Here is a 15,215-nt window from a genome sequence, read left to right as displayed (position 1 = left end):
GTAGAGGGACGGTAAGAGCTCCCAGGAGTTGAGGAGGCAGAGGACTCAAGGGGGCGGAGGGACTGAGGGGACAAGAACCCGGAGGGAGGCACGGGAATTGAAACGTACAAAGAGTGGCCAAGAGGCCGTGGGAGTTGAGAGCGCAGTCCTAGAGGAGGCGGTGTGACTGAGGGACCAGAGCCTTGAAGGGGGTGCGGGAGGTGAGATGGGATGTGGATTGGGATGGATTTGAGGCTTGCTGTACCCGGGAGCCGCGCCGGAGATTGTGCGGGAATTGGAAGGCGGGGGGAGGGGATGATAGAAGGTCGAAGGCTAATGAAGGTGGTTCTGCTGCTGTTTTGTCCTTTCTTAGGCGACGGCAAATTCTCTGAGCTGCAGAGTTCTATGGCTGAGAGTAGGCTCCGGGCTTCGGACCTAGGTAGGTAAACAGGTCACAACTAGGGATGCGAGGTCGAAGTTGCTACGCCTGCACCAGAGTCTCTTGGGATGGAAAGGTCGAGAAATGTTAGCGCTGTTAGGGTTTTCTTTCTTTTTTTTTTTTTTTTTTTAAGATTTTATTTATTTATTTGACAGAGAGAGATCACAAGTAGATGGAGAGGCAGGCAGAGAGAGAGAGAGAGAGGGAAGCAGGCTCCCTGCTGAGCAGAGAGCCCGATGCGGGCCTCGATCCTAGGACCCTGAGATCATGACCCGAGCCGAAGGCAGCGGCTTAACCCACTGAGCCACCCAGGCGCCTGGGTTTTCTAATTACTTAGTGGTTTTGAGTGTGTGTGTGTATGGTGGGATGTCATTAAGTCAGTTAGGAATTCATGTTAAAGGTCAAATAAGAGCTTTCAGTCTGATGATACGAACAAGATGAGCAGATGGGGAGTCAGGGTAGAGTATTTAATTAAGCCCACATTCATGGTTATTTTTACCATAAACTTAAACACCGAAATAGATAACGTATTTCAGCACATGCTCACTTCCCTCAATACTCCCCCTCCCACTTCTTTCAATATCTTCTAGTTTTAGTTCTGGATAATTACAGATACAGGCTTTGGTTGTTGCCTTTAAACGTTAATGTATTTTACTAAGTGATCCACTCTTCCTTTGCTGGAGAACTTTTCTCCAGGAGTGTTTTCAAAAGGGGGCTTTATGGGATGAACTTTCTGAGGCTTTTATGCCTGAGAATATCTTGATTTCACCGTTGTGTTAAAATTCTTTTTTTTTTTTTTTTAAAGATTTTATTTATTTATTTGACAGAGATCACAAGCAGGCAGAGAGGCAGGCAGAGAGACAGGAGGAAGCAGGCTCCCTGCTGAGCAGAGAGCCCGATGCGGGACTCGATCCCAGGACTCTGAGATCATGACCTGAGCCGAAGGCAGCGGCTTAACCCACTGAGCCACCCAGGTGCCCCTGTGTTAAAATTCTTAAGTCAAAGTTCTTTTCCTTCAACACAGTGAAAAATTATAGTATTTTCTTTCTGCAGAAAGTAGAGCCTTTGATAATTGATGTTGGTCTGATTCTTGTTCCTTTGTAAGTGACCTGCTTTTTTCATGAGAACATTTTAGATGATTCTCTTTATATTTGTTTTTTGTTTTTTTTTTGTCAGAGAGAGAGGGAGAGAGAGCAAGCACAGGCAGACAGAATGGCAGGCAGAGGCAGAGGGAGAAGCAGGCTCCCCGCCAAGCAAGGAGCCCGATGCGGGACTCGATCCCAGGATGCTGGGATCATGACCTGAGCCGAAGGCAGCTGCTCAACCAACTGAGCCACCCAGGCGTCCCTTTATATTTGTTCTTAAAATTCACTGTAATATGACTATGTGTGAATTTTAGAGGGTTTTAAAACAATTTTTATCACAATTTTATGGTTACATCATTTTAAAAGGCCAGGTCTCCATCCCTCCCTCTCTCTCTCTCATACACACACACACACACCACCCCCCCACCCCCCACCCCCGCAGTGGGAGTTGTTCCTCCTGATTGCCACTCCCTAGGGTGCCGTTGTTTACAGCTGTTTTAGCTATTTTTTCTAGTATTTACCTACTTATTTCCAAATAGCATACTCCTACTGCTTTTGTTGTTTTCAACTTAAATTATATCTATTGATTTCCTAGCATGGAAAATATTTTTTGCTCTCTCCCCACTTACCTGCAGCGAGTGTGTGCGCGCGCACATTTCCCTCCTCATCTCTACTCTTCCTAGTGTATATAAAGTCTGTTTTTGTTCATTTGTTTGTTTGTGCTCAACATGGGCCCAAACTCAGGTCCCTGAGACAGACCTGAGCTATGATAACCCACTGAGCCACCCCAGCACCCCTATATGTAGTCATTTTTGATTGGTCACTCATTTATTTGCATTATCATTATTATGGTTATTCACAGATGACCCATGTAGTAAAGTAGGAAATATGCCTCATTTTCTGTGAATGATCACTAATTCATGTCCAGATTTTACCAGATTTAAAAACCTTCCCTCAGTGCCTTCAAGCTCATCAAAGAATCCATTGGTTTCTTCTTTGTCTGGAAGACAAACCTTCTGAAACCATTTGTCTTAGTCTTCCAGTCTGGCCCAGCTATGCCTAGGCTTGTTGCACTGATTTCACCCTAGAATCTCCCTTCATCATTTTATGGATTTCCCTTTGCTTCTTTCCTGTGTAGGATCCTCTACATTCCAAATTCCTATTTTCTTCTCCCTTATTTATTTCCTCATTTTGGTGGAGTACATCTTCTAATATAGCTTCCTGAGAAAGGGTATATGACAGATAAATTTTTCAAGACCTGCAGGTCTGATAATTCTTCACTCTTTTTTTAAAGATTTTATTTATTTGAGAGAGGGAGAGAGAACACGGGGTAGGGGGGTTGCGCAGGAGGGTCAGAGGGAGAAGGAAAAGCCGGCTCCCCACTGAGCAGGAAGCCCCATGTGGTGCTCAATCCCAGGACTCTGGAATCATGACCTGAGCTGAAGGCAAACTCTTAATCCACTGAGCTATCCAGGCTCCCTGACAATTTTTTATTCTACCTTACATTTGAATGATAAAGAGTTAAAGAGTTCTGGGTTGGAAATCATTTTTCCCCAGAATTTTGAAGACCTGTTCCACTTTTTTTTAAGTGTACAAATCTTTTTGTTTTGTTTTAATTTTTAATTCCAGTATAATTAACATCTGGTGTTATATTAGTTTCAAATGTACAATATAGTGATTCAACCATGTTCCACTTCTTGTAGCTTCCAGTGTACTATAGCAAAGTCTGGTGCTGTAAATATTTCTGCCTTCCACCTGAACACGATAAGGGCCTAGACTGGTCTATCTCTGAACCACCCTGCCCCCGTCTAGCAACACTGATTGTCTGTCTTTTTTACTTCCAAATTTGTCATTGTTATTGTTGTTTTATACAGTCAGTGATTGTTTAGATTTATACATATTTGTGCCAAATTTTTGGCATTTCAGTCCTTCTGGGTCTAGCTTCCTTCATCCCAAAGTACACCTCTGTGAAGTCCTTTAGTAGGAAGTGCTTGTGGATAAATGGGTTTTCTTTGTTTGAAAAAATGCCTTTGGTTTTCTTTGTTGAAAAAAAGGGTGGCTTAGTCAGTAAACCATCTGATTCTTGACTACTGATTTTAGCTGAGGTTGTAATCTCAGGGTTGTGGGATCAAGCCCAGTGTCAGGCTCCATGATGGGTATGGACCCAGTTTAGGATTCTCTCCATCTCCCTCTACCCTTCTTGCCCTCAAGGGGGGGAAAAAAAAAAAGGGAATAAAAAAAAAAGAAAGATGCTTTTATTTTGCCCTCACTCTTGGATAATTGTTCAATCAGATACAAAATTCTAAGTTGACGTTTATTTTTCTCTCAGTATTTTAAATACTGATTTTAGTGAAATAAAGCATTTAATAATTGAAGTAATTATTTTATAGTCTATATGATGATTCTGTTTGAAGCTCCTGGGGATCCAATTTTGGTGTCTCTTATTTCTGTTGATTCTTACGCACAGTGGTTTGTTTCCTTCATGTGTTTTATAATGTTGGAAGGTGAGTTAATGTTTGAGGATGCTTTATCTGAGGAAATTCTTGGAACCTTGAACTAGGCTATGTACTTCTAGAACTGCTTTGCATTTGATTGTTTAAGGTATGCCAAAGACATGAGCTGGGATTATTTTTTACTTTAATTTCTCTGCTTGGCGGTGGTGATCATGGGTTTTTAGACCACATAAGTAACGTGAATTTGAATTCCAGATTCTTGGGAGGCCTGTGGTTATGAGTTCTCAGAGAAGACTTCTGTCATGCAGAGCCCAAGCTAATATAGACAGTATTCCCCCTTTGTCTCTTTTGGTGGATAGATTATTTTCTAATTTACCTTTTCTCCTAGATTCATGCAGGATTTCTCAATTCTATCTCCCTCCTTTAGGCAGGCACAAAACCTTATCTCCTGGGCCCATCTGGCTCATCAGTCCCAAACCCTTTTCTTTTAAACCCACAAACTCCCCCAGGGCAGCCAGCATTAGCTTTTACCACTGTGGTTTTCAGTTTTCTCATCATTCAGGGCATTTGTGGAGTCCTTTTATTTATTTATTTTTGTGAATTTAGCTGTTAGGTGGGATTTGTGTTTATATTTTAGCCAGGTTTTTTTTTAGATATTTTGTATTAAGAAGGCTTTTAAATTACCTGGTCTCGGGGCGCCTGGGTGGCTCAGTGGGTTAAAGCCACTGCCTTCGGCTCGGGTCATGTTCCCAGGGTCCTGGGATCGAGCCCCATGTCGGGCTCTCTGCTCACCAGGGAGCCTGCTTCCTCCTCTCTCTCTCTGCCTGCCTCTCTGCCTACTTGTGATCTCTGTCTGTAAAATGAATAAATAAAATCTTTAAAAAAATAAAAATAAAAATAAATTACCTGGTCTCCAAAATGGCCTGAAATGAAGCCAAAATCTTCTTTCTCCTTAATGTCCTGAAACTTCTTGACAGTGTGCCCTGATGTGGGACTTTTTTCATTCATGGCAAGGCCACTTGGTGGAGACTCTCAGTCTGGAAACTCATTTTCTTTGTTCTGGAAGTTGTTAGCACTATTTCTGTAAGATTCATCCCCTCCATTTTCTTTTTTTTTTTATTTCTGGAACTTTGTATTGTTCAGATATTGGATCTCATGGACCGATTCTTTGGTTTTCCTGGCCACTTGGTGGAGACTCTCAGTCTGGAAACTCATTTTCTTTGTTCTGGAAGTTGTTAGCACTATTTCTGTAAGATTCATCCCCTCCATTTTTTTTTTTTTTTTTATTTCTGGAACTTTGTATTGTTCAGATATTGGATCTCATGGACCGATTCTTTGGTTTTCCTGTCTTTCTCTGCCACTTTCCATCTGTTTGTCTTTTGTTCTCTTCTATGTAGGATTTCTTCAACTTAACCTCCAATCATTATATTAAATTTATTTCTGTAATAGGTTTCTCAATTCCTAAAAGTTTTTTTTTTCTCTGTAGTTTCCTTTTTTTTTTTAATTTTATTTATTTATTTGACAGAGATCACAAGTAGGCAGAGAGAGAGAGAGAGAGAGGAGGAACCAGGCTCTCCACCGAGCAGAGAGCCCAACGCGTGACTCGATCCCAGGACCCTGGGACCATGACCCAAGCCGAAGACAGAGGCTTAACCACTCAGCCATCCAGGCGCCCCATGTAGTTTCCTTTTTTTATAGTTGCCTCTGTGCTTATGGAAGGCACTGCATTCTTTTATCTCTCTGAGATATTCGTGGGTTTTTTGTTTTTTTGTTTTTTTTTTTCTGTTTTCGTCTGCTTTCCTGTGTTCTCTCTTTCCTCTAAGGTCTTTTTTCTCTTTGTTTGGTAGTCAGGTTTCTTGTTAAAAGCTTTCATTTTTCTTCTATTTTAGAAGCTTTCTTTAAATATTTGATGATCTTTGATTACCCATTTTTATTTAAAAGTGAGGTGATAAAATGCCAATTGGAAAGGACTGTCGGCGATAGACTTGATTCTAGGTATTCAGGCTGGAACCCGGCAATTTTGGTGGGTGTCTTATAGCTCAGGCTGCTATAACAAAACAGCATAGACTGAGTAGCTTAAACAACAGACAGTTATTTCTCCTGTTACTGGAGACCTGTAGTCCAAGGTCAAGGCGCCAGTAGATTCAATTTCTGGTGAGGACTCTTCCTGCCTTGTACATGCCTACCATCTCACAATGTGTTCACATGACCTCTTCTTTATGCCCTCATGGATGGAGAGAGCGAAAGCTCTGGTCTCTCTCCTTATAAGGACACCAGCCTCATAGCGGGGGGCAAGGTTCTACCTTATGATCTCACCTAAAGGGCCACCCCTCCTACCACTATCACACTGGGGGTTATAAGTATGGTGGTCAGCATTCTGGGAGCTCCGTAGGGGAAGAGGTTTACAGGTCTCACTGATATTAAGATATCCTCTTAATCTTCTGTGTTTTCAGTGGGGCTTATCCCTGCTCTCACCTGTGCTCCATGTCCTCTAACCCAGGGAGCTTTCACACTTAGCGCTGTTGACATGTAGGGCCAGGTCATTTTCCTGTGGGGACCTTGTCCTGGAAGATGTGAAGCTGCTTTCCTGGCCTCTGCTGGCTAGGAGCACAGCCCCTCCCCATTGTGACCACCAACAATGTTTCCATCAAAATCTCCCCCCAGGGAAGAACCATTGCTGGAGTCTTCTGCTGGGGTGAGAAAGGCTTCCTTCCTAGTGCCCGGCTAACCATTCCTTTTAAAGGCTTTCTGATAGCCTCTTTCTCAGCCCCAGTCTTGCGCTCTAGCCTTCTCTCTCTGGCCCTCCAGGTGTGGGCCTTTCAGCCCCAGCTTCTCACAGGCTTCAGAAGCCGCTTTCTCTGGGGCCCCTGCCTGCTCTCCACTCACCATCTGCTTTCCAGCTTCCACAGTTCAGGGGCATCTCTCTTGCCTGTTGTCATCTTCTTGCCAGTGTCTTTGTCCATTTTTATTCTTTTCTCTGTCATTTTAGTGGCCTTTGGGGGCGAGAACAGAAGTTCTTACATTCATCCTCCACATGCATTCATAAGCCTGGAGAAGTTATTTCTTAAAATATTTTCCTGTCTCCATTCTTTTTTTCTTTCCCTTTGCAGCCCCTCTGTGGTGTTGCTCGGACTTCTGTTTTTGTCCTTTCTTAATGTCTGGTTGGTCCACTTCTTTATCTCCTCTTGATACCTTCTGGAAGAGTTCCTCCACTCCAGCCGCCAGCTCACACTATGTTACAAGATGTAACCCACCTACTGAGGGTTTGGGTTTTTTCTTTTTCATTCTTTACTTTAAAATAATTTCAGGGGTGCCTGGGTGGCTCAGTGGGTTAGGCCTCTGCCTTCCGCTCAAGTCATGATCCCAGGGCCCTGGGATCGAGCCCCGCATTGGGCTCTCTGCTCAGCAGGAAGCCTGCTTCCTCCTCTCTCTCTGCCTGCCTCTCTGCCTACTTGTGATCTCTGTCTGTCAAATAAATTACTAAAATCTTTTTAAAATTTTAAAATAATTTCAGACTAAAAAATAATAATTTCAGACTGGAGTGTCCAGGTGGCTCAGTGGGTTGAGTATCTAACTCTTGGTTTCCACTCAGGTCATGATCTCAGGATCATGAGATCAAGCCCCACGTCAGGCTCCCACTTAGTGGGGAGACTGCTTGAGATTCTCTCCTGCCACCACCCCACCACCACCCCACTCATGCTCTCTTTCTCAAATAAATAAATAAATATATCTTTAATTGTAATAATTTCAGACTTAAACATTTCAAAAACAGTCAAGGGATGAGGGGAGGTGGGGCTGAGGGAGAGAGAGAATCTTTTTTTTTTTTTTTTTAAGATTTTATTTATTTATTTGACAGAGAGAGAGAGCAGGAACACAAGCAGGGGGAGTGGGAGAGGGAGAAGCAGCCACTGCACCGATCAGGAAGCCCAATGTGGGGCTCGATTCCAGGACCCCAGGAGCATGACCTGAGCCAAAAGCAGACGCCTAATGACTGAGCCACCCACACACCCCAAGAGAGAGAATCTTTTTTTTTTTTTTTAAAGATTTTTTTTATTTATTTGACAGAAAGAGATCACAAGTAGGCAGAGAGGCAGGCAGAGAGAGAGCGGGAAGCAGGCTCCCGGTCGAGCAGAGAGCCCAATGCAGGGCTCGATCCCAGGACCCTGAGACCATGACCCGAGCCAAAGGCAGAAGCCCAACCTGCTGAGCCACCCAGGTACCCCAAGAGAAAGAATCTTAAACAGGCTCCATTCCCAGCTAGTTTCGGGCTCCGTCTCACAATCCCAAGATCATGACCTGAGTCAAAATCAAGAGAAGGACCCTTAAACTAACTGCACCTCCCAGGTGCCCCCCCCTTTTTTAATGTATTTTTTATTTTAAGGAGGCGCATGCCCAACATGGGGCTTAAACTCATGACCTTGATATCAAGAGCTGCGCTCTCACCAACTGAGCCAACCGGGTGCCCCTCATTGCACATTTATAGTTGAATCATTTATCTTTTTATTATATGAGAGTTTTTTTAACTATTGTATTTTTCATGTCTTTTATCTCCAATTCTTTACCTGCTGTTCCTGTTTTTTATTTCCAGTATTCTCCCTTTTTTGAGATGATTTGTAATACTCTAATAAAATTCTTTTCTCTGTCCGATCCATTACTTAGGACAGATAGACATGCTGTACCAGAGAAAACATCTTTTATAGTACTTTCTTTCTTCAGTTGCCTCATATTTTCCTATAAGCCCATGTCCCTGGGAGACAGTTAGCCACTCTGATTGGTAACGTGCTTCTGCGACCTAGATGCAAAAGCCCAGACCCTGTCCTCTGCCACTCCATTGCGTGCAGGGACTGGGGGTGGGACAGTAGAGCCCAGCATGGGCTCAGTCACTCCCTGTTTGCAGCCACAGCCTGTGCCCTCCCAGACACACACAGGGCCTTGTGCTATTCAAGCTGTCTCCTTGAGTTATAATTACGTAACTCACCAAATGCATAGACAGTAGGGAGGGAGGTTCATTCAGACGCCAGCCAGCTCACGGTCCCCTTGACCTCTTGTTATCTCTTTCTCATACACATGTGCGTATTCACCCTGTGCTAGGCTCCCACACTGCCTTGATGGTACCCTGCTGCCTCTGGGGGGTACAGGGCTGCTTACCGGCACTGCCCACTGCCAGGCAGTGACGGCACAAGTAGAAAGCAATCCCCAATCTGTCACCCACCTTCACACCCTGGCACCCTTCTGCTCTGAGCTTGCTGTCCGCCCAGCCCCCAGGGCCCAGGTCTGACATCCATCTCATTGTTCCTCACTTCCGTGCCTTCTCTAGGTTTTATTTCTGTGGAGAAAGTCAGTGGGCCTTATGTGTTTATCATCTTGTTTGGAACTCAAAAGGACTGATTCTGAGAGAGCTTTCTATACAAGTATGGAATTAAAGTGTACACCTGAAACTAATAACAATGTTGTATGTTATTTATACTTCAATTAAAAAATAAAAAAAGAAAAGCAAGCTTTCTGGAGAAGTTAGCATTGGGAGGGATCTAGAATGGCCACAGTTAGAATAATGCCCAGGGCTGACATTCGGCGGGTATCCTCGTTTGGCTAAATCCGATACTTCTGGCCAGTCTCCATTCAGAGTGGTTGGTGCAGGTTAAGTATTTGAATATCCACCCCCCCAATACCATTACCTGACACAGTTTGCAGTATTTGATTTACTCCGTACGGACTGTCCAAGGGGGATGGGTAGTAATTGTTATCACTATTTCAGAAGATTGGGAGACACTAAGAGAGACTGTGACCGGCCCAGGGTTACACAGCTAGGAAGAAGCAGAGGCAGGGACTCACATCAGGAGTCTTCTCTGTGAAATGCCAAGCTGACTCCAGTATTTCCCGCCTCTGTACCCGGCACTTTCAGGAAGAGGAAGGTTTAGGGGACCAGAAGTTAAGTGCCCGGAGGTCAGGCGCCCGCTAAGGATGGGAGAGGAGGCTCTGGTTTTATGGGAACAATACTGATATGTAAGTCAAAATCTCTTCCCCAAATAGTTCCCAGTCTAATGGGGAGCCTAGAGGTTCACCCTGAAGAAGTAAACAGGAATATGAAGCTGAAAATACCATGAGGACAGACAGTAAGTGATATGGAACTCAGAAAAAGAAAAACACCGTCTCACCAAGGCAGGCAGAGTTTAACTGAGCAGGTTCAGCTGGGAGTCTGATAGGGCAGTAGGCAGCAGTGATGCAAGAATTCGTGGAATCAGGGGCGCCTGGGTGTCTCAGTGGGTTAAGCCGCTGCCTTCGGCTCAGGTCATGATCTCGGGGTCCTGGGATCGAGTCCCGCATCGGGCTCTCTGCTCAGCAAGAAGCCTGCTTCCCTCTCTGTCTCTCTCTGCCTGCCTCTCTGTCTACTTGTGATCTCTCTCTGTCAAATAAATAAATAAAATCTTAAAAAAAAAAAAAAGAATTCGTGGAATCAGGGGCGCCTGGGTGGCTCAGTGGGTTAAACCTTCTCTGCCTTCGGCTCAGGTCATGATCCCAGGGTCCTGGGATTGAGCCCTGCATTGGACTCTCTGCTCAGCAGGGAGCCTTGCTTCCTCCAATCTCTCTCTCTGCCTGCATCTCTGCTTACTTGTGATCTCTATCAAATAAATAAATTAAAAAAAAAAAAAGAATTAGTGGAATCAAAGAGTTTTAGAAAACTTACAAAATATCTGATCCAGGGGCGCCTGGGTGACTCAGTCAGTTAAGCGTCTGCCTTCGGCTTGGTCACGATCCCAGAGTCCTAGAATCAAGTCGCACATCAGGCTCCCTGCTCAGCAGGGAATCTGCTTCTCCCTCTCCCTCTGCCTCTCCCCCTACTCATGCTCACTCTCTCTCTCTGTCCAATAAATAATAAATAAAATCTTTAAAAAAAAATAAAATAAGATCCAGCAATGTCACTAACTATGTCTTGGTATTGGCTGTTCCGGGTCCATTTTTTCAAGTATGTGACAAACTGAATTTGTTAGTTTCAAATACACTTTTTTATTTCAGGGAAGGTTTCTTCAATTGTAATTTTTAGTATTCTGGGGACTTTTTGTTTTCTTCATTGTGTTTAGGAACTTATCTGTATGTTAGAACTTCTCTGCCTGTCTTCAGTGTTATCACATTCTCTCAAATCCATTTTTATCTGTTTTATCTCTTAACATTTTATTGTGAAAGTTTTCAGCCCTGCAACAAAGTCAAAAGAATTCCACACAAGCACCTAGACACACCATTTAGTTTTATCGTTGATGTTTTACTATACTTATTTTATCATCATTGATTTTTATCTATTGTATTTTTTTTTAAAGATTTTATTTATTTGACAGACAGAGATCACAAGTAGGCAGAGAGAGAGAGGGGTAAGCAGGGTCCCCGCTGAGCAGAGAGCCAGATGTGGGGCTCGATCCCAGGAACACAGGACCATGACCTGAACCAAAGGCAGAGGCTTAACCCACTGAGCCACCCAGGTGCCCCTATCTATTGTATTTTTGATACATTTCAAGTAATTTGTAGACAGTAGTACCTTTCCCTCTAAATAGTTCAGCAAACGTTTCATTGACTAGAATTCCATATTTGTTTATAGTTTTTTCCTTTTAATTTAAAATTTATATAGAGTGAAATGCACAATTCTCAAGATTATATTCGCTGAGGGTTTTGGGAGTTCCTTTTTTTAGCTTCATTGAGATATAATTTACATACTATAAAATTCATTTGTTGTAATGTATGCTTTCGGTGATTTTCAGTTAATTTACCAAGTTATGCAGCTAACACACCAGTCTAATTTTAGAATATTTTCATCAACCCGAAAAGAACCTCATGCTCATTTTTAGTCACTCCTTATTCCGCCCACCATCAGCCTTTAAGTGACCGCTGATCTAATTTCTCTCTATATTTTCCTTTTCTGGGCATTTCATATAAATGCAGTCATATAATATGTGGTCCTTTGTATCTGGCTTTTCTTTTTTTTTTTTTTTTTTTTTTAAAGATTTTATTTATTTATTTGTCAGAGAGAGAGAGAGAGAGAGAGAGCGAGCACAGGCAGACAGAGTGGCAGGCAGAGGCAGAGGGAGAAGCAGGCTCTCCACAGAACAAGGAGCCCGATGTGGGACTCGATCCCAGGACGCTGGGATCATGACCTGAGCCGAAGGCAGCTGCTTAACCAACTGGCTTTTCTAATTCAGCATGTGTTTGAGGTTCATCCTGGTTGTGGCATGTATCAGTTCAGTCTTTTTTTTTTTTTTTTTTTAAGATTTTATTTATTTATTTGACCGGCAGAGGTCACAAGTAGGCAGAGAGGCAGGCAGAGACGGGGAAGGGAAGCAGGCTCCCTGCCGAGCAGAAAGCCCGATGTGGGGCTCAATCCCAGGACCCTGGGATCATGACCTGAGCTGAAAGCAGAGGCTTTAACCCCCTGAGCCACCCAGGCGCCCCTAGTTCAGTCTTTTTTATTGCCCAATAAAATTACATTGAGTGGATACACCACATTCCACTTACCATTTTATTTACATGTGAATTATTCCCTATTGGCTAAATGAACCAGGCTGCAATGAACCTTCTTGTATAGGCTTGTTTTTTTTTTTTTAAGATTTTATTTATTTATTAGAGAGAGAGAGAGTGAGAGAGGGGAGAAGGTCAGAGGGAGAAGCAGACTCCCCATGGAGCTGGGAGCCCGATGTGGGACTCGATCCTAGGACTCCAGGATCATGACCTGAGCTGAAGCCAGTCGCTTAACCAACTGAGTCACCCAGGCGCCCTGTATAGGTTTTTATCTGGGCATATGCCTTCATTTCTCCCTGATACAGGCTTAGGAGTGGAATTGCTGGGTCATGTGTTAATGGTTAGCATTTTGAGAAACTGCATTACTTTTCTCAAGTGGCTGCACCGTGTTATGTTCCCGCCATCCATGTGTGAGGGTCCTGGTGTCTCTGCATCCGAGCTTCACCTGGGCGGGAGCGCTAGTCTCAGGTTCATCTTTCCATGCCTGGGCCTACCCGGGGCGCGCCACGCAGAGGCCGTCGGTGAGCCTTGCTTTGCTCGCGGGACTCCCTTAGCCCATGCTTCTCACTTTGTTCCTTTTGTCCTTCTTTTCTAGGGACTCAGCTGGGAGTTTCCAGTTGTCTGGAAAAATGCCGGAAGAACTCACCAAATGCTGGGAGGCAGCCCTTCTCTGGAAAGTCCTTTTATCTGGATCTGCCTGCTGGCAAAAGTCTCCAGTTTTTGACGGGGGCCATCCAGCAGCTGGGTGGGGTATGTGAGCTGCTCCTGACCTGTGATGTCATGTGCCTTTGTGGGTGGTAGGGCAGGAGCTGGAGAGGAGTTCTGTCTGTGACTTCCAGGTATTTTCAGTGGTATGACTACAGTTTCCAAAGCCACCCTTTTTAAAAATGAAGTTAGAGGGGCGCCTGGGTGGCTCAGTGGGTTAAGCCTCTGCCTTCGGCTCAGGTTATGATCTCAGGGTCCTGGGATCGAGCCCTGCATCGGGCTCTCTGCACAGCAGGAAGCCTGTTTCCCCCTCTCTCTGTCTACTTGTGATCTCTGTTGAGTAAAGAAAAATCTTAAAAAAAAAAAAATGCTTTAAAAGAAAAAATGAAGTTAGAGGTGCCTGGTGGCTCAGTTGGTTAAGCGGCTACCTTCAGCTCAGGTCATGATCTCAGGGTCCTGGGATCAAGTCCCACATCAGGCTCCCACTCAAATAAATAAAGTGGTTTTGTTATTTTTTAAATGGCTTTTAGTGTATTCACAGAGATATGCAAGCTGTGTGAATACACAGTCAGACTTAGAACATTTTTCATCACCCCCAAAAGAAAAAAGAAGCCCATAACCATTGTCAGTCACCGCCCATTTCTTCTCAGTACCCCTAATCTGGATAAGCATTCATCTGCTTCTTTTTTTTTTTTTTTTTTTTTTTTTAAGATTTTATTTATTTATTTGACAGAGATCAGAAGTCGGCAGAGAGAGTGAGGGGGGGGAAGCAGGCTCCCCGCTGAGCAGAGATCCCGACGTGGGGCTCGATCCCAGGACCCTGAGACCATGGCCCAAGCCGAAGGCAGAGACTCAACCCACTGAGCCACCCAGGCGCCCCATGCATTCATCTACTTCTGTCTCTATTCTGTTTCCCTTTTTTAAATTTTATTTTTATTATTATTTTTTTAGAGTGGGGAGGGAGAGAGGGCAAGGGAGAAAGAGAATCTTAAGCAGACTCTGTGCCCAGTGGAGAGCCCCACATGACTCTCTATCTCCCAACCCTGAGATCGTGACCTGAGCTGAAATCAAGAGTCAGATACCGAACCAACAGAACCACCCAGGTGTCCCATTCTTTTATTTTTTTTTTTATGCTCATTTTCTGTGTAGCTATGATCATGAATACATTTTTGATTACCAATATTTTGCCCACAACCTTAATGCATTAGCACTTTCCTATCATTATTGTCCCTCATATGCATTATTTGTAATGAGCATATAATATTTTTTGAGCGGGTTATTAGTTTACTTAATCGTTCCCCTGTGGACATTGAGATTATTTCTAAATTTTAGCTCTTTTAAATAACACTGGTAAAAAAAACTTTGGGTAAAAAGCATTTGCCATGTTTGTGTCCTTTAAAATATTTTTAAGGTGCGTGTGTGTCTTAGTAAGCAACTGGCATGAGTAACTCTTGTGTTTAGAAAATAGGATGATGGTGCTTGGCCCCAAAGAGGCAGGCAGCTGGGGAAATGACTTGAATAAGCTTGGAATGCAGAGAATTGTCAAAGGAACAGAAGCTCAGGGATATGGAAACTCAGCAGTGGGGAATGTACCAAATGATGATTATACACCCGCACCTGGCCCCAAATTACTTTTGAACTTTTAGTCTGTTCTATCATTTAGCCTTTGGTGTGTAAAAAACCACCCCAGAACTGGGGCATTAAACAAGTTATTGAAGCACCTAGGTGGCTCAGTTGGTTGAGTGTCCAACTCTTTTTTTTTTTTTTTAAGATCCATTTATTTTAGAGAGAGAGCACTTGCGTGCTCGTGAGCCCAGGGAGGGGCTAAAGGCAAGGGAGAAAAGCAGACTCCCAGCTGAGCAGGGAACCCGACATGGGGCTCAATCTCATGATCTCGAGATCATGACCTGAGCCAAAATCAAGAGTTGGACACTGAAATGACTGAACCACCCAGGCACCCTGAGCATCCAGCTCTCGATTTCAGCTCAGGTCACAATCTCGGGGTTGTGAGATCGAGCCTTGTGTTGTGCTCTGTGCTTCAGATTCTCTCTC

General features: G+C 43.9%; 1 protein-coding gene across 4 annotated transcripts in view; it reads left to right on the top strand.

The window, feature by feature from the left end:
- DBF4B (DBF4 zinc finger B) overlaps nt 1-15,215 on the top strand; it is a 48,155-nt gene that overhangs the window by 13,360 nt on the left and 19,580 nt on the right. For all 4 annotated transcript variants that reach the window (XM_047706988.1, XM_047706985.1, XM_047706989.1 and 1 more), the window contains 2 exons: nt 353-418; nt 13,054-13,208. In XM_047706988.1, the coding sequence (XP_047562944.1) occupies nt 385-418; nt 13,054-13,208 (189 nt within the window). In that variant the 5' untranslated portion in view covers nt 353-384. The remainder of the gene's footprint in view (nt 1-352; nt 419-13,053; nt 13,209-15,215) is intronic.

The sequence above is a fragment of the Lutra lutra genome, chromosome 16 (assembly GCF_902655055.1).
Source record: "Lutra lutra chromosome 16, mLutLut1.2, whole genome shotgun sequence".
Lineage (NCBI taxonomy): Eukaryota > Metazoa > Chordata > Mammalia > Carnivora > Mustelidae > Lutra > Lutra lutra.
This window is presented reverse-complemented; position numbering and strand designations above follow the sequence as displayed.